The sequence below is a fragment of the Phalacrocorax carbo genome, chromosome 3 (genome assembly GCF_963921805.1).
Source record: "Phalacrocorax carbo chromosome 3, bPhaCar2.1, whole genome shotgun sequence".
Lineage (NCBI taxonomy): Eukaryota > Metazoa > Chordata > Aves > Suliformes > Phalacrocoracidae > Phalacrocorax > Phalacrocorax carbo.
This window is the reverse complement of record NC_087515.1, coordinates 19,744,917-19,770,720: the sequence shown is the minus strand read 5'-3', so window position 1 is coordinate 19,770,720 and position 25,804 is coordinate 19,744,917. Positions and strand designations below refer to the sequence as shown.

At 44.2% G+C, this 25,804-nt stretch overlaps 1 protein-coding gene and 1 long non-coding RNA gene across 5 annotated transcripts in view; one reads left to right on the top strand and one right to left on the bottom strand.

Moving 5' to 3' along the window:
- The window catches only part of LOC135312459 (uncharacterized), a 14,211-nt gene extending 7,968 nt beyond the window's left edge, over positions 1 to 6,243 (bottom strand). Inside the window, exons 1-3 of one of the 3 annotated variants that reach the window (XR_010371996.1) lie at positions 5,240 to 5,822; positions 1,401 to 2,475; positions 512 to 585 (exon numbers count right to left, since the gene is read on the bottom strand). This is a non-coding gene — a long non-coding RNA (uncharacterized LOC135312459). Of the gene's footprint in view, positions 1 to 511; positions 586 to 1,400; positions 2,476 to 5,239; positions 5,823 to 6,021 lie in introns of those variants that run through there. The other 2 variants (XR_010371997.1, XR_010371995.1) reach the window with 2 other exon arrangements.
- On the top strand, positions 5,532 to 25,721 carry RHOQ (ras homolog family member Q). Of its 2 annotated transcripts, none has more exons than XM_064446066.1 (5): positions 5,532 to 5,977; positions 6,114 to 6,172; positions 21,790 to 21,954; positions 24,686 to 24,781; positions 25,515 to 25,721. In XM_064446066.1, exons 1-5 carry the CDS (start codon positions 5,836 to 5,838, stop codon positions 25,545 to 25,547), a joined length of 495 nt encoding a protein of 164 aa, XP_064302136.1. In that variant the 5' UTR covers positions 5,532 to 5,835; the 3' UTR covers positions 25,548 to 25,721. The 2 variants fall into 2 exon arrangements, with proteins under 2 accessions (XP_064302136.1, XP_064302135.1); XM_064446065.1 differs by having other exon boundaries at positions 5,734 to 5,977; positions 25,511 to 25,721.
- The last annotated feature ends 83 nt before the right edge of the window (positions 25,722 to 25,804 follow it).

Sequence of the window (25,804 nt, the reverse complement as noted above, 5' to 3'; positions counted from 1 at the left end):
AAGTGGACAGCACTTGTTAAGTATTTACACTTGGACGATGATGTTGAAATCTGGGCACTTCATTACTGAAAACACTGACAAATGAAGAGATTTGAAGGGAAAAAATGGTACTACGAGTTAGAAGGGAACATACTATCTTATCATAGTTTACCACGTCATGAGTGTGAGGGAGTGTATAAGCTGTGCGGAGGATGAAAATCTAGTTTTATGAACATCTTTGAGATTTGTCTTTGTCCTAATTAGGAGTGCCACCTGAAAACTTTGAAATCCCTTAAGGAAAACTTCTGGAAGAAAAATGAGGATGATTGAAATGTTTAATGACGTAATCTTTTCATTTATGTTTCACTATGTTCTAAGACTATGCTAACGTAAATTGAAACCATAGTGATTTAGAAATGAAAATGTTTTGCTCTAAAAATATATAAACTGGATGCTTTGAAGCTGCCAGAACACTTTTCTGCCTTTCTTAAAACATTTTCATGGAATTCACATGATTTCAGAAAGCATTCACCTCAAAGGAGCTGCCTCTTCAGAGAAAAGGGTTCCACTGATGTATTTTCTTTGACTGTCTTTAAGGCTCCTGTCCTACAGTTATTAAGAAAAAGCACAGAGTAGTGACGGTGACGCTTTCCAGTGGCTAGTGCCAAATTTATTTTTAAAACATTGTATTTCATTCTCAGCAATGGCCTCTAGTTTTGATCCAGGTGCCACTGTTTTGCTACTGGCAAGCCATGTATAATATCAACTAAAGACTCCCATCTCAGTTACATCCATGCAAAAAGGAAGGAAATTATTTAGGGTGGCTAATAAAGTATCACAAGCTGTAATAGCGTAAGAGAATAAGATAGCATAGAGGATAAGATAAGAGACCTAAGTGGGAGCTTTCCATTCAGCGGGTCACACTAGGTGGCTCCCTAAAGAGAATAAGTGATGTTTCCCCTGCTTGGGACATTGAGCCCCATTCTGAGAAGAGGACCTCTACAGGTAAAGAGCCAGTGTGCTCTAGCAATCAGTTAACTACAGCAGATGACCTAAAATATGTCATCCTGCTTTATTCTGATTTCATATACTACATGGCTTTGCTTGGAGACATCACCGTGTTCATGAAACGTATTATGAGGGAAGCAAGCACACAGTCGGGACCCTTTAAATTGAGAGGAAATTAGTACCGGTGCTCTGGTAAACGTTTAAAAGAAAATTTGGGATAGAGGCTGACATTCAGAAGGAATTGGATCTGCAGCTATTGAATTGCCTATCCATTTTTTGGCACATTAAAAATATGTGACTTGTTTCCTCTCTATTAGCTGGGATACATAAACATTCTCTGCATTACATAATCTTGGGTAGAGAAGCAAAACTGTAATGATCAGATTCATAAATTGTAAAAATAGAGTTCTCACCATTTATGACAACAATAAATCATTGACTGAAAGCCAGGCTTGTGTTATGTCCATTCCAGTGTTACCTTCTGCTGCTTGGGGACAGCTCTGCTCAAAAAGGAGAGATTGATTGGTCTGAAAGACGATATGCTGCAAACAGGGCATTCAGATGACACTGCCCTTTTCACTGACTTTCCCAAAGACTTAACATTCCTTGTAAGTCTAAAAGGTTTTTTAGAGACTCATAAACCATGACTCCAATCTTGCAGAGACAGGGATGCCTTTACAAATTAATCCTCTGATCGACTTTTGTGGGACTAATTTGAGCATTTTTCACACATCACTTTGAGCTTTGGCTGGGACTTGGCATTTGTAGGGGTGCTTCCTCAAATACTGGCTACTCCCATGAAGTCATTTCACCCGATATAGGAAGACACCCACCTCTGTAGTGAGATGCATGGCCATTCTGTAGTGGTGCACATCAATCCAGTGACAAAGCGAGGCACTGCGGCTTATCCGGCAGGGTGAACAAGAGGGTTCGGACAGAGGAACGCTGGAGCATACTCACGACACAGAGTGGCAGCACAATTGATGAAAATAACCATATTGTGTAAACATTGAGGTTAAATTTAGAGACATGTTAATAATTGAGGTGGACAGGCTCATCCTTTCAAAAATGTTTTGAGTTTAGATGATTAACATTTATTGCCTGGTTCCATAGACCAAACAGGTCTTTTGCTGCTTACTAAGGCCTGGCTCCACCACTTTCTCTTCTGTTTTTTCTGCTGCTGGTAATTTAAACGAAGGACTTTGTGATTACACTTCATGGTCCCTCTCCACGTTCTCACTTGCAGAAGCCTCTATAACCCAGAAATTGCTTCCAAGAAATGTTTATCTTGTGTCATCTAGCTGCATGGTCATCTAGGGACTTTCACTGGACTTGTGTCCTCATAGGCTTCCCATCGTCTGTTAGATCTTCTCTACACACTGACCTGAATTATTTGGCACAAGTCTTATTTCTAAAGGTAATCTAGCTGTGTCTCTTCCTCCTGGTGAGTGCTCAGCCTCATAGGTAGAGAGAGGTCTTACGGAAGTCCTACAAAACAAAAAAAATTTTGCTAACTTCCTAAAATGAAAAAGAATAGACTGTTTAGCACTCATATGTGATGCTGAAGTAACTGTTCAGTGCATAAGCTAGAACCAGTCACAAAGCTTCCTTAGAAATTATCTTTTTGGTGAAAAATTTAATTTCTCTGAACTGCTTTTCATTTCCTATCAACTTTATAGTAAACAATGATAAAAATACATTTTAAACATCTCTAGGATAATAAATGTTTCCTTTTAACATTTAATACTGGTTTATTTTTACTACCTTATGAAAGAAGTTAGGGAAAAACTATTAGATCTAGTGTCTTTAATAAAGATATTTAAAATCACATTTGTCACAGGTAGGTAATTATTTTAACACATTTTTTATATTTGTACTGCTGAAAAATGGAAGTGTATTACACAGAATAGATTGTTAATCTCTCTGAAAGAAGGAAGTGATTCCTGGTAAGGTATACATTGCGCCAAGATAGGGCTGAGCTGAATTCCTCCACGGAGCCGCGCCAGTTGACACCAGCAGAGGCTCTGACAAATTCTTAGGGAGCCGCTGAAATTCAGAGAAGTTTAAGAGAAGAAATCAATTTGCAGGAACTCTCGGTGAGTATATTCTCCTCGTTGTTGCACCTTCCTATTGCACCGCTGTGGGTGCTTGCTGGAAAACAATATCTGCAAAGGGTGAAAAACAAGCATAAGAAATACGCTGTGGATGAAACTACCTGAGCTTTTAGAGTCCTATGCCCTGATGGGTGATTCCATAGAGCCGTATCGGACGTGGGGCTCGTGGGGTTTTATGAGGTCCCACTCCTGCAGCTACACTATTCCCCACGGCTGTGCAACCAGCCAGGCTGGTGAGGAGGGCCGAGGCGAGCGTTTCAGTTTACCAGTTCTGTGTCTTCATTTTCTCTAAATAAATATTTATATCTGCACTAAATAGTGCAGACTAATTGGCCACCCATTGTCTGAGAGACATGCGAGAGTGGATGAGAATCATTTGGCTGAGATTGTGCAAGTTCAGAATGATGTTTACAGGATTTGAGAAGCAACACTAGCAATTAAGCAAGCAGCAGACTGGAGGAAGTGTACTTCACATTGAATGCGCAGGCGGCGACCTGGGGTGCTGTTGCCCAGGGCTGCAGGTGCTGGGCACTCGCTCCTGAACATATATATCAGCAAGTACAGCAAAAAGAAAGTGGATGTCACCTGGGCCACTGAGTATTTGCGTGCTTTCAACTCCCTCGTGGGCACCCGGGAACCTCCAATCCCAGGTAGCATGGGTCAGATCACCGCAAAGCAGTTTTCCTGGACCTAGTCCCAAAACCCATCCCAAAATAGCTGCTTGCGCAGGACCTGTCTGCTTGTTAGGCAAAGTTGCTCTCTGGGACACCTGTGTGGCAAGTCCTGCGCTGGCTGCCCACTGACTTCTTGGCAAATCCAGCTTTCTGTTATAGCTGGCATTTTCCAGAGGGCTGAGGAAATACCTCCTGGCATAACACTAGGGCATAACCCCTGTCTGCTCATGGGTCTGGCTTGATGCTTTCTGGATGAATCAGGAGGAGATGGCAGCAGAGCGGTCTTCACAGAATCACAGGATGGTAGGGGTTGGAAGGGACCTCTGGAGATCATCTTATCCAACCCCCCCTGCTTGAGCAGGGACACCTAGAGCAGGGGGCACAGGAACGTGTCCAGGCTGGTTTTGAACGTCCCCAGGGAAGGAGACTCCACAGCCTCCCTGGGCAGCCTGTTCCACTGCTCTGGCACCCTCACAGGAAAGAAGTTTTTTCTCATGTTTAATTGGAACTTCCTGTGTTCCACCTTGTGCCCATTGCCCCTCGTCCTGTCGTTGGGCACTACTGCAAAGAGCCCAGTCCCACTGTCCTGACACCCACCCTTTAGACGTTTATAGGCATTGATGAGATCCCCCCTCAGTCTTCTCTTCTCCAGGATGAACAAACCCAAGTCTCTCAGCCTTTCCTCATAAGGGAGATGTTCCAGTCCCCTGATCATCTTGGTAGCTCTCCGCTGGACTTGCTGAAGCAGTTCCCTGTCCTTCTTAAACTGGGGGGCCCAAAACTGGACACAGTACTCCATGCAGTACTGGACTCCACAGTCTTGGATGTCCTGTTTTTCCCCTCCATGGTCTGAAGGTATTAAAGTTTGATTGACTAAGCTGAAAAATTTGCGAAGTAATAACTTTTCTGTTTTGTCCTGATTCTCAAACATGCTTTCTTGAATATTCAGATAAGCTTTGTGCAACGTGGGTTTGCATTTATTTTCTCCCTAAAGCACGTCAGATCAAATAGAAACAAACCATACAACACAGAGGCCTCCTCGTGGTTTGCACTGTTGCGTGCGTTTTTTGTCATAATTGGATGGGGCTTATAGCATAACCTGCAAAAAATACAGGCTAGAAAAGGCAACTGGTTTCTGTCTGACCTGTAACTGTATTTCACACCACTTGAAAATGTGAAGTTGGAAAACAACTTGCCAGGGTGCAAACCTAAGTGTCACCGAATGGTGGGATTTCTGCCGTTAATGTGAGTGGGAGCACGATTCCACTCATTTTTCATGCAGTATCTACTCTTTTTACTCTTTTTAGCTCTTGCCCTCCAGTCAGCCCTTCAGCCTTTCAGGTAGGTACTCGAGACTGTTTAAGCCACACAGGTTCATGTTCTTACATATGCACCCGCTCCTGAATTTCAGACCCAAGGACAATGAACTCGGTGCAGAAATCGGTTGGTTATTTTCATACTTACCGACTCAGTTACGGGCTAATGCCAGAGGGTGCGACCGAAGTTTCCTTTGTACGCACAGGGCGATGGGGGGGTGGGGGGTGGGGGGGCGGTGTTGGTTGGGGGGGCCAGCACAGGAGAATTAAGGACCCCCCGTGCGTTCGCGGGGCAGGAGCTGCCCGGGTAACTCGCGGAGGCTGCCCGCGCCCCGGGAAGAGCCGGCGCCGCTGTGCGTGCGTGTGCGGGCGGCGGGGCCGGGGCGAGCGGCCGCTCACGCACGCCGGCTCCAGCCCTGCAGCCCCGGCGGCCCGCCTCGCCTCGCCGCCGCCGGCCCACGCGTGGGGCGCCCCTCCCCGCCCCCCGGGGGGCGCCGCTCCCCGCCTCCGCCCGGCCCCGCGCGCGGGCGGGGGGCGGCGGGCGCTTCCCCTGCGCGGCGCGGCGGGGCCGCGGCCGGGGGAAGGCGGCTCCCGCCGGGCCCAGCGCGGCGGCGGATGGCGGGGGGGCCGCGCCCGGCGGGGGCCGGCGGGGGCGCCCGCTGAGCGGCGGCGGCGGCGGCGGCGATGGCGGGGGGCCCGGCGCGGCGGGGCGCGCCCGCGGGGCCATGAGGGCGGGCTCCGGCCATGGCCCATGGCAGCGCGGCGGTCATGCTGAAGTGCGTGGTGGTGGGGGATGGCGCCGTGGGCAAGACGTGCCTGCTGATGAGCTACGCCAACGACGCCTTCCCCGAGGAGTACGTGCCCACCGTCTTCGACCACTACGCAGGTGAGCGGGCGGCGGGCCCGGCCGCCCCCCCTCCCCGGCCTTACCCTGGCGGGTGGGGCGGCTCGGCCGGGGTTTGCCCCCTCCCTCGCCCGCCGGCTTTCTCCTCTTCACCCGCTGTCTTTCTCCCTCCTCGCAGTCAGCGTTACCGTCGGGGGCAAGCAGTACCTGCTGGGGCTGTACGACACCGCCGGCCAGGTGAGTGCGGGGCGCTGCCCGCCGCCCCCCGGTGCCCCCGGCCCCCCCGCGCTCCCGGCGCTGAAGTTATTTGCGGGGCTGCGGTCCGGGCTGGGTGGTTCAGAGGCGGCGGGGGTGGGGGGGGGTGCGGGGGGGTGGGGTTGGGGACGGGACACAGATCACACGACAAACGGTTGATAAAAACCGGCTTTAAAAGAAAACCATGGATCCAACCCTTATTCCCGAGGGCGGGCGGGTGGAGACGAGCTTTATTTTTAGCGGTGCGTGGCCGGTTGCGGGGGGGCTGCGGCCGGGGCGCCACGGCCCGGTCCGGCGCTGGGGGGGGCGGCGGTGTGCCCGGTCCCGGTCCCGGTCCCGGCTGCGCTCCGGCCGGGCATCGCCCCGGCTCAGCCCCGCGCCGGCCTCCGGAGGGGAGGAAATGTGCCTCCCTTAGCGGGGGGGACCGGCTGCCTCCCAGGCGTCAGGTCGGATGGAGACCCGGACTGCCGCAGCTTGCCTTGTTTACGCTTTACAGCTCATAAATAGCTAAAAAGAGTTGTTCGACTTAAAGGTGGAAAATCATAGAACGTAATTCTCAGCCGCTGCCTTTCCGACAACCTGGGTTTCTTCTGCTCTCCTAGACAATTCGAGTGATTCATTTGGTTAAGATTATTACAGCCTGCTGGGAAAGATGCTAAGTCAGCATGTATCTCAAGTAACTTTAATGACAGATAAAATGCTCGATGTTTGGAGGGGTCACCGGTGTAGCGGCTACTAACGGGCTCCATTATTCAAGTTGCTTCTTGGTCAGCTTAACTTGCACGGCACCAGCCGTGGGCTGAGCACAGTCTCCAGGGTTAAAGCACTCCCAGCTCTCTGGAGATGCTGTATCAGAAACAAAATCGTCTTGTGAAGGGCCTGACCCTGGGAGGTGCCGGCATCTCCCGAGGAGGTGCAGAGCGTATAAGGAAATGCTGCACGGGTTTTTTAAAGTTGTGTATTCCTTGTGTTAAAACTTCTTGCAGTGTGAGCATGTGTTTTGGTCTCACATGACCTCAGACATGCTTCCTCGTTGTAAAGAGCAGCTAGTAAGATTATCTCACTGGACTTGCGTAGACTGAAGCCATGTCTTTTAACCACATTACTCCTATACTTAATTCAACAACTGCTGCCTAAATTTGTGTACCTTTTTAGATCTGCATACAGCCTTCAGTAAGGGAAGCAGCGTTTAAACTGTCTTTTATATCTTTGTTAGGCCTGAAATCAGTAATAAAATTAATTCCGTAAGAATTATAGGGAACAGCCCCATTTCCAGAAAGCTGATACCTGAAGGGTGAGGCTTCCCAAAAAGGCTGACTTTATGATTGTCGTCTCACTGACGTAAACACAAACTAGTCAAACTTATGCCAACTAAGTGCATTTCTTACTACTGTCATAGCCCTGCTTTTCAGTAGCAACTGGTTCAAAACACAGCTTATGAAATGTTGCTCAAATAGGTTACACAATGAGGATCTAGTGCTCAGGCAAATAAAGCATTTGGTTAATATGCAACTATTCCTTTTTTTATAATGAGCATTGGAGAATGTGAAGGCAGTCTTAGCACTGCTGTTCATATGCATAGCTTATTTGTGGATGCCATCTCAAACTGCTCGTGCTGGATTGTCACTATTAATGGGAGTGTGTGCTGTTAGCTCTATAACCTTAACTAAGGTGGCTTTGTGGTATCCCATCCTGCCTGAATGTGCTGAGTTCAAAACCGAGTGACCTTTGGCCTCTTCAAAAGCTAGTACAGTAAACTGGCCAGTTTGCAGCAAACATCAAGCAAAGGTATTCCTGTTATACTAAGAAAAAATTTTCAGTGTGAAATTGTATATCCAAACCTGTAAAAAGTTGAGGTAAGCTCCCCCCCCCCCCCCCCCCCAAATTCTGAGAAGCTGATATCTTACATTTGAATTACAGAGCAGTTTCTGATGTACCCAGGACCAGATCTTGTTGGCCTAATTCAGAGGAGCCTCAGCTCACGTAGGGTGTTTTAATGAAGCTATTTTTACAGATATATCTGGTCTTGGCAAAACGCCACTGTTAGTCAGACCTGTGGTGTTAATAAAATCTTTACCATTATCTCCATCCCACTTCAGCGTGTGTGTGGAGCTGGTGGACATCTGGGGCTGCCCACGGGAGCCCCATCCCAACATCCAGTACAACTAAGGTGGGGAGTCTGTGTGAAGATGCCAGTCCAGCAATTTCATTCTTTTAGCTGCTTCGTTGGAGAGCAGAGCTCTTCCCAGAGCTGTGTGATAACAGAAAGGTTACTTTAAAGTGTAAATATAGGTAGTAAAGAGCAGAAAAGGCATGAGTTGATGGTGCCTTCTCTGTGTTGAGGAAACAGTGTGCTGCATCTGGTGCATGCCTGCTGCTTGCACAGACTTCTGTACAGCTCAGATTCTTTGCGGCTCAAAGTTGGGATTTCTGTGCCAGCATATGTCTGTGCTTTTACTTCTAATTCTGTCACCCCCAAATAGTTTTACTGTAAAATACTGGCCTGATAGTATAATTTTATCAAAACTTGTCAGTGCATGATCACTGTGGTATCTAAGCCGTTCACAATCTTCCATGTGTTTTTACGCCTAGCTCTGGAGAGAGTACATAGGTACAATCTACACATCTCATTTTGGGGGGAAGAGGAGTGAGGGGTAAATGGAGGTTCAGACAGTGACCTACTCCAGATCTGTGCAGGAAGACCGTAGCAGAGCAAGTGTTAAAGACCTTTTGATTTCTAGCTGGCGCAGAGCAGGCTCGTCACCCTGAAACACTGATTTATCTGCCTGTGGGTCTTTAACTTGTGTGGTTACGTATTTAGCAACTTGTGAAGGCTTCTCTTTGGCAGAGGAGTTGCAGGCTTTTGAGATCATGGCATCCAGTACTCATTTCTAGCTCGCTTCTTCGCAACACACACAGGATCACATGTAGTAACTATACCGATGACATAATGCCTCATATCTGTGAGATTAAAGTAGGTTGAGAATAAATCTATTAAAATCCCATTTTTTTCCCCCAGGTTATATATAGCAGGGAAAAATGCCACTAGTGATTGACAAACTTCAGTTTATATGCAGACAGACCTTGCCCCCTTTGGGCGTGTGTGAGTTCAGGCAGGCTTTTCCCTGGCTGGAAGTACGGAGGCCCTGATTCAGCAGAAAATAGCTGGTACAGCTGCTGGGCAGTGGAGGCTCTCGGAGCCCGTTTGGGTTTGCAGCTGTGGAGGCAGGCTCCTGCGCCAGGGAGGCAGGTGGGAATTCGGTGCTGATGGTGTCCGAGAGGACATTCCTCCAGCAATTCCTCCCAGAGGTGGAGCCGGCAGCTCCTTTTAGCCTTGTTGCACATAGCTGTGCGCTGAGACTGGGTGGGCCTGGAGTGGGTCCTGGTTTCTCCAGGAAGATGAGAGCCATGGAACCTACCTACATCGCCTGGAGCTGGGAGCATCAATGCACTGAATTATAAATGTCAGATGCTTGTGATACGGATGCTTGGATGCCTTTGGCTTTGCAGCAGGCTCTTTTGCTCTGGGAAACTAACTGCGCTCAGTACTACTCTTCATTGAGCAGGGGTACATGGCAAAATCAGCCTGGTAAGATAACCGTGGCTTCATCATCAGTCTGTTAACTTCACCGTGTTGGAGTGCTTTTGGACTAGTGACAAGTGATTATCGTTTTAATCCTCCATAATACCAAAAATAATACTGCCAACTCTCACGATACTAAAACTTTTGGAGAAATGTCTGTAAGCACTAAGGAAGAGGTGTGCTGCGTGTCCTCTTGCCATGTCCCAAATGATCAGGGTAAGTGGAGGACACGCAGGAGTTACCTCTTTGGGATTTTGCTCCATATTGAAGGCTGCTGCTTAAAATGGCAGTTGGGTCCATCTTCCTCTCAGTCCCTTTTGCTGTGGGGTTTTCATTCATGGTGTCCCTTTCCTCCAGTTTATGCTGACCACGTACAGGTGGAAGCCTTGCTCTGCTCCTCTGTCTTTGCTGTGAAGGACTGTCAGGATGTGGGAGCAGTTCCTGTGCTGCTCCTGCTGCCCTAGCAAGGGACATGCTGAGGCACAGCGTGGCTGTCTGGTGCAGGTTTGGCACCAAGCCAGTATCTGGGCAGTGCAGAGCCAGGTACAGAAGAAGCAGAGTGAATCTTACTATTGTGCAGTGCCTAATAATAACATTTATATCCCTCAGCATCACTTAACTGTTGTGATACTAGTGTGGCCTGGTTGGACAACACTGAGGTAAACTCTGTTCCTTGGCTTTCCGCTTATATTTCTCTGCATTAAAGGCCCTAATATGTGTAGGACAAGTTGTAGGTCTGATACAGTAAAGCTCTTGGTGCCTTCTCAACTGTCACCAAAACAGTAGCTAGCCACAAAACGTGCTAAGCACAAGAGCCGAGCAAACCACTTCTTGGTGTCTCTCAGCTCAGATACCAACAGCTACTCTGGTTGCAGCCGCAGCCATCTTAATTGAGATACACTGATTTTTCAGTTGTAACAGAGGCCCTGATGTTAAAAGCAATTTAATATTAAAGTTGGTTGGGCTGCTGAAGTACGTAAAGCTAACTCAAATATTAGCAAGATCAGTGCCTGCATCAAGGCCAGGTGTGAAAACAAATGGTTATAACTGTGAATATGCCTGTGGGAAAGAGGGCGGTGGAGGTATGGTTATTAAAATGGATGGTCACCAAACTTGCGGTGGTTGCTATAAATAAAACAAGAAATAGCAGTAATCTTTGTACTCCTTGCTGACTATTTGTCTTAGCTTTGGTAGGTAGCCCTGGTCTAGCAGCTCCCACTTGAGTATCCTACTGAAAGGAGAGGCAGGTGCTGATCATTTTGGTTAGTCTCTTACGCAATAGAAATGTCCCTCCTCAGACCACATTGCTCCTTCTGAGTTACACCTACCATGCAACCGTAGTGCCAAATGAAGCCGGCAACATGCAAGCGCGCTCTCACACAATGCAAAGCCACCCTTTAGAGTTGTAAACACCGAAACCTGTAACGTCATTTTGGCAGATCTGAAAATGAAATGTTAGCTATTAACATCCTGTCCCCTTTCTGTCCCGCTCTGCGCCTCCCTCCTCCTGCATGCGTTTTCCCTCGCTCCCTTTACATTGTCCCAGCCGAGCTGGCAGCTGGTGCTGGGAAGCTGTGAGCTCATGGTCGGTGTGCGGGCCTATGAATAACTCAGCCTCCGCTGAAGCTGCTCCATGCTTCAGGATATTGCCAGCCACGTAGATTTAACTGCTCTGCAGCAACAGCTGGATGTATGCAGATAAAATAAAAATGTGCCTAGATTCTCCCTTTGAAATTTTAAGTTTTTCAATGCAAAATAAGGAGGTGAAGTGCCTGAGCTTAAAATCTCTATGTTGAGAGTTCTCTAGACATGTGTTAAGCAAAGACAGGCTTTCCCTTTAAAAAGAAGGGGACTCATACCTTCAGATTCACTTTTAAAAATGGCCTTCTAACAATAATAATCCCAGTGTAAAGCTTACATTCAAATGCCTCGTTGTGAGCTGTGACTCACACTTTGAAAGCATCATAGCTTTCCTAGAAAGATAGGTAAGTGTCATTATCACCAGATGGGGAGTCTCAGGATGGGAGATGCTGCTCTGAGTTCCCAAAAGCATTCACTAAATATATGTTGGAAACTCAGACAGTTACATTTCATTTTCAGAGTGTCGGAGGACCCACAGCCCACCTGAATAGCGGCACTGAGTTATATTAAAATCAAATGTAAGGGATATATTTGAAAACCCAGAATGTCTTCACAAAATTAACAGTAAGTTAATGGCAGACCAAAGTGAAGAACCCGAAGCGAACCAAGTTTGAGAGGTTCTTTGAAACTTCTATTTTTGATATGATTCTAGAGCACATTTTTATGAAGATTACTGATCTAGAGAGACTCTTCCTAAACCTTGGTTATGTGGTTAAGTAAAAATCCCTTTTTCCTGGGTTAAGAGTCAGTAGGTATCCTTTAGTTTGTGACAGAGTTTTGTCTGAATTTTACTCATTTAAAAGTTCTTTGAGGTACAGTGACATCTTTCAATGCTATTCAAACATCACCAGCTAAAAAGGCAACATTGAATATAAGCAATAATTATTGCTCTTCCAGAAGAATGTTTTTGCATATCCTCTTACATCCTGACTTCATTTTAAGATGAGGTATGCACCTGCACTTGCTCATTTGAGTATCGTGTACTGTACAGCAGTATCACGGGAGGCAAGATGAGGGAATGGGACAGCTGGGTAAGGTGGCAGGAGCTGGCAGAGTCTTTCTGATAGAGAATGTAGGAGACCCTGGGAATGTTCAGCCGGTCAGACTTTTTGATGGAAATCTGTTGCCTTTGCAAAGAGCTCTTTATATTTTGGTAAATACAAAAAGTATAAAAAATGCACTATTTTTCATTTATAGCCTCACTTCTGATTCATCCTCTAAACTACATCTTAAAACAAAGTAAATATAATTTAGCCTAGAGTACTGGCTCTATAGTGCAGACGTATAATGCAAAAGGGCTTACAGCATGTGTTAGGGTCTGATCCAAAGCCCTGTGCTAGCAGGCACTCTCTTGCTGATTTCAGTAAGCTTTGTTCCAATTCCTTTATTGAGAACACATGGACGAAGTAGACGTAAAACTTAACTTCAGCAATACTGAGGTTTTGTCAGTCCCAGGCATACAAAATGATGAGTCAGCTATTCCTATCCACAGGCGCCACTACCTGAAAAACCTAGGGAATCAAAATGTTTTAAGACTTTCTCTTTTGCCCTTTGCTAGATGTGGGTTTTCTTTAAGCCTTTGGGCTTCATGTATTCAAGTTTTCTCTATGTCTGTGGAGGACTAGAAATTTATCTTTCCTTTAAAGGTGAACAGGATGTGATTTTTCTTTATGTGATCATGAACCTGGGCTTTAAGAAATAATATAAAGCACACTGATTCCAAATCCTGCAGTTTTATTGGGAATTATAAAATCCAGCTTTACTAAAATGGATGCTTTGGGACAGAGCTTCAGGACTTTTTTTTTTAAACTTCCAAATTAGCAGTTAAATTTCTAACAAAACTGCCCTGCCTCTAATTAGAGAAAATGCAACATGACAGCAGAGAGGAGGGGAGTTGCATCTTTTTACCACTCTGTTCTGTGGTTTTATAAGCAGACTGTTGATTTGGACTGGTGGCTGGATGATTTGTGTTAAGATGGCACTTTCAGCAGTTCTGGGGAGGTCGCATCATTTGACATGTTAGCGGCTGCTGTCCTCAGTCTGTTTTAATTCTGCTCTGTGCTGCATCCATGTTGTGGCACATGTGCAATAATTCTTTGCGATGGCTGGCACTTGCTGGTGTGTGTATAAAAGTGCAGGTGGCAGCATTATTCTCCAGAGCAAAGGAACGTCTATCAGCATCCTAGGTGAGCTTGCTGCTTCAGATGAATAAGACAGACTGAAAGAGCCTCAGGCAGCTTGCGCTTTAAATTACATGTAGCCATGAATACTAAAAGATCATCTGTAGGACTTAATGCTAGTTCCTTGTTGGTCTGATATCCAGTTGGGATGCAGTGGTGGAGTCAATAAGGGATGGATGGCAGGCGTGACCTGGGCTGCATCTTTAGTTACAACCAACATAGCCCAGCCTTGGGCAATGAGATGGCTTACATATTCCTCACTTCAGAAAGAAAAACCGTAGGCAGTTTTTCAACTGCCTTAACATCTGCTGCAGTGAAATCGAGTGTTTTACCATGTTCTTCAATGGAAGCTGTTAGCCCTGACAAATCGGGACTTGACATAAAACGAGGTGCAGAAGACTCTTAGGAACTCCTTTAATTCCAGAAACTCTTCCACTGAGATGTGTTTGTTCAGTGTGCACATGATGGCACCAGTACTCCGGCACTTCGTCTTCTGAGAAGTTGCATGATGGGAATTAATCTTGAGGATTCAGTGTGAAGGCTTAGTCATCTATCTCACAAAGCTGATGCTCAACACTGAACTGAAGAACATGCTTTTGGTGTTTATTTGTAAAAAGTGAAAGGGAATGGGACACCTAACTGATCAGTCTTTCTTGTCTGGGCAGGATTTATAAAGTTAGTAAATGAAAAGATGTGCCCAATATGATATGGATAGCTGTATTAAACCATTTCTATTCCATAGTCTATTTTCCCTGTGAGAACAGATTTATTGATGGTCATATTCTTCTGTAAAAATGAAGTGAAAGAACCCATCTTTCCAAAGAGCAGGTTCTGCAGAGGATCTGACCAGGGTGATTCTTTTTTTGTCTCCTTTGATTGCCCATATCTGAAAGAATAGAAAATCCTGATTGTTCATGGCTGCAGTCACCAAAACTGGGGTGAAATAATTTCCTGGAGAAAGTGGAAATCCTGTGTGGGAACAGTACTGTTCATAAGGTCACTGACAGTGAGAAAGGAACTGGCGCAGGAACGCACTGCAGCCTCGTGATTTCTCATGGGTAAGGGGTGAAAGGGCTTGTCCATGGCATTTACTCTGCCACTTAGGAGCTCCACGGTGGATAAGCAACTGGTATAAGGTATTTAAGTGAAACTGTGCTTGCCGATACTGCTTGCAGTCAGTTGAATCCGTGTACTGTTGTTACAGACACTAAAATAAGTCCTACAGAGAAAATTCAGGGACTTACACTTGAAAACCGTGAAGAAGCCTGCAAGTTAAAGTTCCTGTGGTGATGGAGAGGAGAGAGGGAGTGTTCTGTTGAGACCGTCTAGGAAAATACTTTAGCATCACCACATGGCAAGATGTAGGATTTGGACAACATTTAATCTCACATTATGACTGGGATCAATTCTGATCATGTGAAGCCAATTTTGTGTAAAATTAAAGGAAAATTCTGTCCTTCTTGTCTCTAATGCTCTAAAGTCCATCTTACTAGGCTCCATCTTCCAGCTAGTTATTTCTATCTATAAAGAAAATCTTTTCAGACCTGTAAGCAGCTGCACAGTCCTCAAATATGCCAGGAGGGAAGTTTTGTAAAAAAAAAAAATTGTAATTCACAAACCCTGGGCTTTTTCAATGTATAATTCATACCTCCTTTGAACAGTCCTCCTCACAGGAATTTAGAGATGGACTTAGATCAGCTTACTTAATTTTTAGAATACAATGGAAGAGCACTTACCCTGCATTCTTGCAGTCTTTTCTGTAAATTAAAAATAGATGATGGGGCCCGAATCGTCAGCTTTTTGCACTCCCTAGGAAACCTGTGCGAATAAGCTGCAAAAGGACAGTTCTGCTTGCTTTAGCAATGCAAGCTGTGTCCCCAGAAGTCTGTGAAGAGTCAGAGGGTCTGTAGTGCACTTTTCCCCTGCAGCCAAGGAGTAATCACCAAATCTTGCTTTGCGTGTTCAGAAGCTAGTGGCTGCAGATATAGGCGACTGAAAAACCAAACGTAGAGATCGGCATAACAGGGCTTAGGTTGGAGAATTGGACAAGCAGATGTTTTATGGCAATGCTGTGTCAGTCCAAATTGCCACTTACGAAATGGTCCTGCATTAGTGGTGCCTTGTGAGTGGCAGTGCCAGGAAGCCAGTGTCCTGGGGACACTCTACTCTACTTCCTTGCAAAGGGTTACAGTGTTATGCAGCCCAGACTGAAAAAATTCTGAGTTTTTTTTTAGCCAGGGAAGCAATTTGTGCTTGGCATGGGGCAGTACAGACCACTTCCTTCTCTCTCCTCCCCCACCCAAGCATCTCATAGAATCAGAAACCGCAGGGTGATTCAGCAGGGTGAAGTCTTGTTTCCTGGTGTGCTTCTGGAGTAGGCAGTTGCTCTCAGGAGGCTTTGCCTGGTGCTTATGGCAAAGCTGCAGATCAGCCTTTAATTCCAAATAATCTGGGGGAGATGGCAGGATGTGTCCAGTGGGGTAACTATGAGCTCTTACTAAGTCCCTGGGGCACATGTTAGATACAACAGTTGCTTTGGTTCACTTGTTACGTTTTGTGAAATATTACAGGGGCCTTTTGAAATGGAAATTTATTTTCAGGGAGGAAAACTATGAAAAATGCAGTCTTGAAGGACAGCTTTGAAATGCACTTCAAAAACTGAAGCATGGCAATTCATATTGAGAGAGGACTTTTGACTGCCGTTACCAAGCCCTACTAGGAAGTGGGTTAGAACTTGGACTTTTAGCTGGGATTTTGCTCTATAGAAGCCAGCTAGTTACATATGTGTGCCTCACTGAGACCCTTGGAGCAGCAGTAGTGATTACCCTTCACTGCATGAAGGTTGGATTCCTCTAGCAACTCTGCCTGATGCCTATTTTTGGCTTCCCCTCTAAAAACAGATGGTTGGGAGTGAGAACCTCCTCTTATGATTGCTGTTGTAAGCTGTGAAAGCAACAGATGGTTGCTAACACAGAGAGCACAAACCTAGAGTTGTTGAGCTCCAGTTTTCTTTCCAGTGGTGCAAGCTTTATTTTGTTCTATCATCCAATTTATACCTTCTCAGAGTAGAAAAGAAACAGGCTTATCCTTTTGTTTATAAGAGTATGTCAGGATGATATAACTGGAGATGTATTGTTAAAATCTCCTTCCTAAGATGCAAAACACATAAAATCATTAACTACTTCGGTTCCGTCAGAGTACAAAACACCGGGCCTGGATAAAACAATAAGCATGGCACATGTACCTTGCTCAGGGCTCCTGCCACAATGTTAATGACATACCAGAATTTAGTTTCTCCTATTTGCCTAAAGATGCTAGCCCTCATATTTGCAAGGGAAAAGAGTCAAACAAACAGCTCTGGGTTAACATCTTAGCTACCTGTAACAGCTGATCTGAGAGGTAGGGATTTATGAGGGAAAGGTCTCGGTCAAGGCTTGGGAAGGTATTGACTGCAAAGGTGACTCCTCTAATTGCCTTTCCTCTCCAAATTGGATAGACACCCTAATACCTTTCCAGAGGAGAAAAGAGGCCTGTGGCCTCACATTACTGAGAGAGGGGTAAGGACCTCTGTCCCTATCACATTAACCTGGGCAGGGAGGAACATGATACCGTAAAACAGGGGAGCTACAGGGGCTCTAATACTATGGGATCTCAGTATGCCTGCACCTCTTTAGTTTTTAAATAAATACAAGGAAATAATGCTTTTTGTCAGTCAAGAAGGTTGTCCCGAAATTACTAGATTTCCCTTTGTCTTAGTTTATTTTTTTAAAATATATCCCATTGCACATAAGCTATGTACACTGAAGGCTTTTGGAGTGCTTTGCAAAGACTAATGCATTATTAAGCTAGCAAACCCCTATGGATGGGGAGACGCAAGTAGAGAGAGCATAATAACTTGCTCAGGGCTATATATTGTGTCAGTGGCAGAGTTAGGAATACAGTTTGTGTGGTTTTAACTATGTCTCAGCTGATACCTGTGGAATTGGGCAAAAGTATTAGTTCAAAATTAACTGTACAACTTGAAATATGGCACTGCATTCTGCTTTTAGTCTGTGGAAACCTTTGAAATGAAGAAGAATATAATGCTGCAGAACTGCAATACCATTCTCTAATCTGCATAAAAAAAGTTCCTCAAGGACTCTGTTTTTGAGCAGGTAAATGTCAGGAAAAGAAATAGCCAAATTTTGGACATGTTAAAACAAATCCACCCGAACATCCAAAATACAGTGAAAACCAGTGATTCAGTATTCAAGTACAAGGCAGCAGAAAATCTCAGAGGCAGATTATTAGGTACTGTAACATGGAATAAGGTACGTAGAGATTTTTTTAAGGAGCTAAGATAAAGGCAATGCCAGACTTACCTGCAGAATATCAAAACTAGGGCGAAATGAAAATTGTAGAAGTAGGATTTTGTATTCTTCCCTCCTAAAAACAAAACACAACAAAAAACCCAAACAGTCCTTCCCAGCTTGTAGCTGAGAAGCCAAGTCAAGTAATTAGTTACTCCATCTCATCTCCTTTCCCATGCCTGTTCTGTACTGGCAGCTGTCCTGGATTACTAGAGAGATACTACATAAATGATGGATGGTCCTGCTGTAATGTGGTATCTTTTATAGGGATCACAGTTCCATATAACATTAATTAAGCCAACACATTTGCATCCAATTTGTTTAAAGTTACAACTCTCATACTTTCAGCTTGTTTTTCTATCTGTATTCATCTGCCTCAGCAAACAGTGAACAATTTTGTTTTAAAGTCCAGAGTATATTGGCAAATGAGTCATTTCACTGCTATATCCTGGAGTTTTTGAGGCTTATACTGCATATTTTGATCCTTAGTGTCTTTCTTGCCCATTTTGTTAATATTCTTAAAATATTCCAGTTAAATTCTTTAAATATTTTAAATGCCTAAATATACACACGGAGCCTCCCCCAATTAGGTTGGAAGTCTAATTGCTGTACAGTGTGGTGTGTACACGCACTCAAATTGGAATTTAAGTTGACTGGCTAGTATAATTAGATTTTGCCATTGCATTTAATTTTAGAATACACCACATTTATTTCCCTTACACTAGATTCAGGAAATAAGTTATAGTTGAAGCAATCAGATTTTTCCAGCCTTATGTAATATTCAGTCTAAATTCATTTGGTATTTCAGATTCTTTTATCAAGTGCAGCAGTTATTTAGGCCCAATATATCAGAGAAAATTTTCAGGTTTGATTTCTGTTTCTGAGGGGCTATTGGGGAGCAGAAGGAGCCTTTGAGCACAGATGGCCTACTAGATGCTGGTAACATTTAAGCCAGGGTCTCTCTTAGGAGCACCCAGGACCAGCCTAATCAAGTGGTGGAAGGCTTTATTAGAATTACCTGCCATTATTAGTATCAATACAAACCTAATTTTCATGGCACAGACAAGGTTTAAAGGAGAGCCTGAAAGCAGTAACTTGTTTCAAGCAGCAGGATTGGTGGGTATAGCAAAATTCTCTGTTAATTTAAGTAAGTGTAAACACAGTGAAGTCACTGTAGTGAATACCACATATATCTTTGGCCACGGTACATGATGTATCCAATCATACTGTACTTGCCTTCAGTTTAACTTCTTAATTACACAGAATGGACCCACAGCTTGCCCAGTGCAGATGGGACAGGGTATAAATCAAAAGGCATATAAATAGATGCAGGGGTAGGAAAGGAGCTCAGCAATGCATGTGCCTTAAAAGGCAGTAACATTTCTCACTCCCATATGACTGCTGATGAATACGTGGCAAATAAGGTGCAGTACCAAGATGTGGCTAAATGTACAATGGATTGTAAATGTGTAATGGATTTGTATCCAATGGGATTTAAAAAGGTAAACTAAATAGGAGAGCTTTGAAGTAAACCATGCAAATGTAACTCAGCTTTGAAATCAGAAAATGATTAGTATTTGCTATGAATAAAAGGTCCAGCTGTAATTTGAAATGCATTAACTAAAGAGATATTTTAAGGCCAATGGACTAACAGTAATTTCTGGTGACAGTGAAATGTTTTATCTGTTCCAGCATTTAATGCAGACAGTATTCTAGTTATTGTAACCCAGACGTGAGATTTTTAGAAAATGTTCAGTGTAGTGAAGGCAGCTCTTTGGTGGTAGGAACAAATTATGACTTTAAACTAGATTTTTTTTTTTAAGAAAACCTAATCAGTAATACCCTACATATGAATTTAGTAGAGCTGAATTTGAGAGCAGCTGACAGATCTGCCTGCGTGTTCTTGTATGCAGATTTTGTACTCCAGGGACCAGTGTAATTTGCAGTTGGGAAGCTTCTTTTAGGATTTTGATCTCCACCCCAGAAAAGAAAGTGGCAACCCTGAGCAGGATCTAACTATCTTCAGTAGTGAAAGTGAAACGTAAAATCCATGCTTAAAAAAAGAATTGAATGTCAAATAGTTTCAGGTTTCTGTTGCAATGTTTGATACTCTTAAGGTTATTCCTACTTTCTATGATGAGTGTCCACAGATGTGGAAAAGACATGGTTACTGTTTTTTTCTTTTACATCAGGATAGGAGCTTGACGCTAGCCGGGAAACAAATGATCTTCAAAAAAGCCTGCCGAATGTTGAAGTTTTGCAGCAGTGTCAGTTACTGTGGTTATGAAATTGGGAGCCCATGTTTACAGCTAAGCATGCTCTAGCGTATTGACAAAACTGTACTGTATACAAGACTGGCAGTAGAGTGTATAATGAATATGGCACATGAGAATGCTGATTACAAATAAGAATATTGTGTAAATAGACACTGAAGAGTATTAGCCAATGGTCACCTCCTCGCTAATGCAGAATCTCATCCAGTGCTTGTCTTTTCTCCATGTCATTATGAGGATAACGGCCCTTGTCCCATAGCTGTTGACTTCCAAATGAAAAGGTGGGTCCTGCAGAAACTGTTCTGAGGAAGTTCTCACATGTTTTCTGAAATTCTAGTGACACCATCTTTAAAACATAACAATCAATGAAGGGCTTTCTTGAGGGTGTAACTATAGGTTAATAATCTAGTAATGTGACTGTTGCCAAAGAAACAAAAATATAATTTTCTGGCTCGTTTCAAACATGGAGTTGAATTACATTTCTGTCTCTACATTTAATGAACAAATCATTCCAATATTTGTGAGATATAATTAAGACAGGGAGCATGGAGGCTGCTGTGGCAGCCGTAATAAACTGGTGTGGAAGAGACCAGCATTGTTCACTGTCTCTGCAATGCTCAGTCTTAGTTATATATGGCCAAAAAAAAAAAGCCTAGGGTAGGAATGGTAAGGCATTGGTTCACTGCCATAGACCAAAGGAAGCCTTGCAGAGAGAGGCTGGCGCATGTTCCCTCCTGCTCTTAGCTAAAAAATATAGCAAAATCCACTGTCTGTTTTGCTAGGGACATTGCTTCTAGGTACCTCTGTTGCCACAGTACTGTATGCCCTGGCGGTAGGACTGGTGGCTTTAAATGCTGTGGCTCTAAATGACCCAAGTAATAATCTTTTCACACTAACTTCCCCCCAAAAAGAGCATTAATGTCCCCGTGATAGTGTTCTTGATCCTTAATTTCTGTTCCTTCCCACTTTTTGCTGGGCTTTCTTACAGAAAGCACAGTCTGGACAGAAGAGGACCCTCCAATCCTTACTTTGTCTGCCCTGATCACTAGCAACAATACAGTAAGGTTTCTAAGAGTCAGAAAGAAAGCTCTAAGGAGGGCCTTGAATATCACCTCTACATATGATCCAAAAGAGAACATTTAAGTGCATTAAAGAGCCTTCATCTAGCCTAGCTTTGTATAACCTGAACAGCTCTATAGCAGTCATATCTGCTTACTTCTCTTTGGTCAAACAAACGCTAACCTTTGATCTGCAAGTATGTTTGAACCACAAGCTTTTTTTTGTTCTTTAAGTGAAAACTTTTCAAAGGGCAGTCTTCTGTATGTTGTCATATGGAAGTAAGTTTCTATCAGTATTAGCAGTTTTCAAAATGTTTATATTCACATATAGTTACCCTGATAGGCAGATTTTGCTCTGACAGCCACACTAACTAGCTTGGCATAGTTGTAAACATTCAGAAAGTTTGCGTCAACAAAATTCCTGAAATATGAATACAGTTTCTGAATATAACTTAGAGTTAACGTAATAAAAGCAACAATTTAATATTGCAGATAACAGAATTTTTCTTTCTCAGGAAGACTATGATCGTCTGAGACCTTTATCTTATCCTATGACCGATGTCTTCCTTATCTGCTTCTCAGTGGTAAACCCTGCTTCATTTCAAAATGTGAAGGAAGAGTGGGTACCGGAGTTGAAGGAATATGCACCTAATGTTCCCTTTTTACTAGTAGGAACACAGGTATATCTGTTTCTGTTCTAATTTATTTAAACAATTCAAATCATTGTATGGTGCCTTTTCTTTGGGCTGCAAGTTCAGGCCTGACAGGACCTGAGCAGCATCTCCTCTGGCTCTGGAGAAGCGACCCTAACAAGTGGCAGAAAAACCTAGATCTGTGTCGTTCTTTAATGAGCTACCTCCATTTTGTTAAAATACATGCACTGTAAACAGGGTGGCAAGATTGGCCGCATGTCTCCGTGTGACCTTCTGTAAAGTCATGGGACTTACAGAATAAAATTGTCTGTTCATACCCATGTTACTGGAATTACTTGGGTCTACAGCTATTGGGTCTTCAGCTACCTGCTGAAGCAAAGGAGCAAGGGGAGAAGTGAGACAGAGAGGAGGCCTGCATGGATGAACAAGGAGCTCTTGGACAGACTCAAACACAAAAAGGAAGCCTACAGAGGGTGAAACAAGGACAGGTAGCCTGGGGGGGAGTACAGAGAAATTGTCCAAGCAGCCAGGGCTAAGGTTAGGAAGGCTAAAGCCGTGATAGAATTAAATCTGGCCAGAGACATCAAGAGCAACAAGGAAAGCTTCTATAGGCATGCTGGTGATAAAAGGAAGACTAGGGAAATTGTGGGCCCTCTCTGGAAGGAAACAAGAGTCCTGGTTACCTGGGATATGGAAAAGATTGAGGTACTCAATTACTTTTTTGCAACAGTCTTCACCAGCGAGTGCTCAAGCCACACTGCCCAAGTCACAGAAGGCAAAGGGCAGGGACTGGGAGAATGAAGAACCACCCACTGTAGAAGATCAGGTTTGAGACCATCTGAGGAACCTGAAGGTGCACAAGTCCTGGGACCTGATGAGATGCATCCGCAGGTCCTGAGGGAACTGGCAGATGAAGTTGGTAAGCCACTGTCTCTCTTATTTGAGAAGTGGCAGTCCAATGAAGTTCCCACTGACTGGAAAAGGGGAAACATAACCCCCATTTTTAAAAACAGGAAAAAGGAAGACCTGGGGAACTACAGGCCGGTCAGTCTCACCTCTGTGCCCAGCGAGATCATGGAGCAGGTCCTCATGGAAACTGTGCTAAGGCACATGGAAAACAAGGAGGTGTTTGGTGACAGCCAACATGGCTTCACTAAGGGCAAATTGTGCCTGACAAATTTGGTGCCCTTCTGCAATGGGGTTACAGCATTGGTGGATAAGGGAAGAGCAACTGACATCATCTACCTGGATTTGTGCAAAGAATTTGACACTGTCCCACATGACATCTTTGTCTCTAAATTGGACAGACATGGATTTGACAATGGACCACTCAATAGATAAGGAATGGGCTAGATGGTTGCACTCAGAGAGTTGTGGTCAACAACTTGATGTCCAAGTGGAGACCAGTAACGTTCCTCAGGGGTCAGTATTGAGACTGGTGGTGTTTAACATCTTTGTCAGTGACATGGACAGTGGGATTGAGTGCACCCTCAGCATGTTTGCTAGTGACACCAAGCTGTGCAGTGTGGTTGACACACTGGAGTGAAGGGATGCTATCCAGAGGGACCGTGGCAGGCTTGAGAGGTGGGTCCCTGTGAACCTCATGATGTTCAACAAGGCCAAGTGCAAGGTCCTGCACATGGGTGGGGGCAACCCCAAGCACAAATTCAGGCTGGACAGAAAATGGATCGAGAGCAGCCCTGAGGAGAACTTGGGGGTGTTGGTTGACAAGAAGTTCAATATGAGCTGGCAATGTGCACTTGCAGCCCCGAAAGCCAAATGTATCCGGGCTGTGTCAAAAGAATCGTGACCAGCAGGTCAAGGGAGGTGATTCTCCCCCTCTACTTCGCTCCTCATGAGACTCCACCTGGACTACTGCAGTCAGCTCTGGGGCCCCCAACATAAGATGGACGTGGACCTCTTGGAGCCAGTCTAGAGGAGGGCCACAAAGATGATCCGAGGGCACCTCTCCTACGAGGGCAGGCTGAGAGAGTTGGGGTTGTTCAGCCTGGGGAAGAGAAGGTTCCAGGGAGACCTTATAGCAGCCTTCCAGTACCTGAAGGGGGCCTAAAAGAAAGCTGGAGAGGGACTTCTTATAAGGGAATGTTGTGACAGACAAGGGATAATGGTTTTAAACTGAAAGAGGGTAGATTTAGATCAGATATATGGAAGAAATTCTTCACTATGAGGGTGGTGAGGCACTGGAACAGGTTGCCCAGAGAAGTTGTGGATGCGCCATCACTGGAAGTGTTCAAGGCCAGGTTGGATGGGGCTTTGAGCAACCTGGTCTAGTGGAAGATGTCCCTACCAGTGGCCAGGGGGTTGGAACTAGATGGTCTTTAAGGTCCCTTCCAACCGAAACCATTCTGTGATTCAGTGAATTTCCTCTTGCTTCTTGCAGCCAGTGGACTGGGCTTCAATCAGAAAGTGAATCACATGTTGGTACTGTGTTTGGGTTAATCTTTCTGCCACTGCTGGATATACATTCTGATATTCTGAGATGATCACATCTCATTGAAGAGCTGAATTTCAGAGTAAACATTTGTTCCTTCTAGATTAAAGGCAGTAGTTCACAGCTTTAGTTTCCAGGGCTTTTGGACTGGGAAAGGTCCACAATCTGAAACATGACATGACTCCATTCTTATACATGTAATACTCCATTAAGTAAATAATTCTGCTTTAAAAAGAGGGTATCATATAGCCTGCTGACTTTTGTTTAGGAAAAGTATTCCAACATGACTGCAATCTTTCTTGCTAGATTGATCTTCGTGATGACCCAAAAACTCTGGCAAGACTGAATGATATGAAGGAGAAGCCCATATCTGTGGAGCAAGGACAGAAGTTAGCAAAAGAGGTAAACTGGATACTCCTAAATGAAACCAAGTAGCAAAGAAGCAAAAAATCCTCTTTCCAAATTACTTTTTCTTTTTACCACTTTGCCCATTTATTTTACCAGTCAACGTATGAAACCTTATGACTGGTTACCAGTTAACAGTACTTACTTACATTGTTGAATATAGCTAAAAAGCAGACCTGTGTAATAGCACTTCCCTCTTAGTTCTAAATTTCTGTGTAGACACTTGTAAAAACTATATAAGCATTAGTCAGAGAGAATTAAAATCACAGAGTGGTTGAGGTTGGAATGGCCCTCTCCTGCTCAAGCAAAATGTTGGAAGCATCTTATAGAAATTATTTGAGAATGCTATACTACCATTTTAACACACCACATGGATAATGCTTATCAGGACACTTACTTACCAAGTCTTATTTTTGAAACATAAATTGGTTATGTAATTCTTTTTTTGCCGTTTAATTATCAAAAATACCGTAGGACCCCACTGCCAATCCAAAGAACTTATTTGATATGCTTCCTTTATAAACCAAACCAACAAATACATTCCAGATCTTTGGCCAAAAGACAAATCATCTTTTCTCCTGCAGGGGGATGCATATGCAGATAACTATTCTAGAGCACAGCCACACATTGTGATGTCATTGTAGAAAAAAAAACAATGCCGAAGTGGATGGATAGAACTGAACAGCTGAAATATATTGCTATTGAATTAACTTATTTTCTTGACAGATAGGAGCCTACTGCTATGTGGAGTGTTCAGCTTTAACACAGAAAGGACTGAAGACTGTTTTTGATGAAGCTATTATAGCCATTCTCGCTCCAAAGAAACACACAGTGAAGAAGAGAATAGGCTCAAGATGCATAAACTGCTGTTTGATCACATGAGATATATTTGACAATGGCCAGGCTTACTGTGAAATTCTACTGAATTTAAATACAACGCATTAAGTACACAGCAAACTTGTTACAGGTTTGAAAGCTAAAACTATGATTCTGCCTTCTACAACAAGTGAAATCCAGAGG

Excerpts from the sequence above, each read along its gene's own strand:
- RHOQ (XM_064446065.1), top strand. The coding sequence starts at position 5,836 with ATGGCCCATGGCAGCGCGGCGGTCATGCTGAAGTGCGTGGTGGTGGGG. Across the intron at positions 21,955-24,685 it reads TTTTACTAGTAGGAACACAG|ATTGATCTTCGTGATGACCC; the intron begins GTATATCTGTTT and ends CTTTCTTGCTAG. Across the intron at positions 24,782-25,510 it reads GACAGAAGTTAGCAAAAGAG|ATAGGAGCCTACTGCTATGT; the intron begins GTAAACTGGATA and ends TTTTCTTGACAG.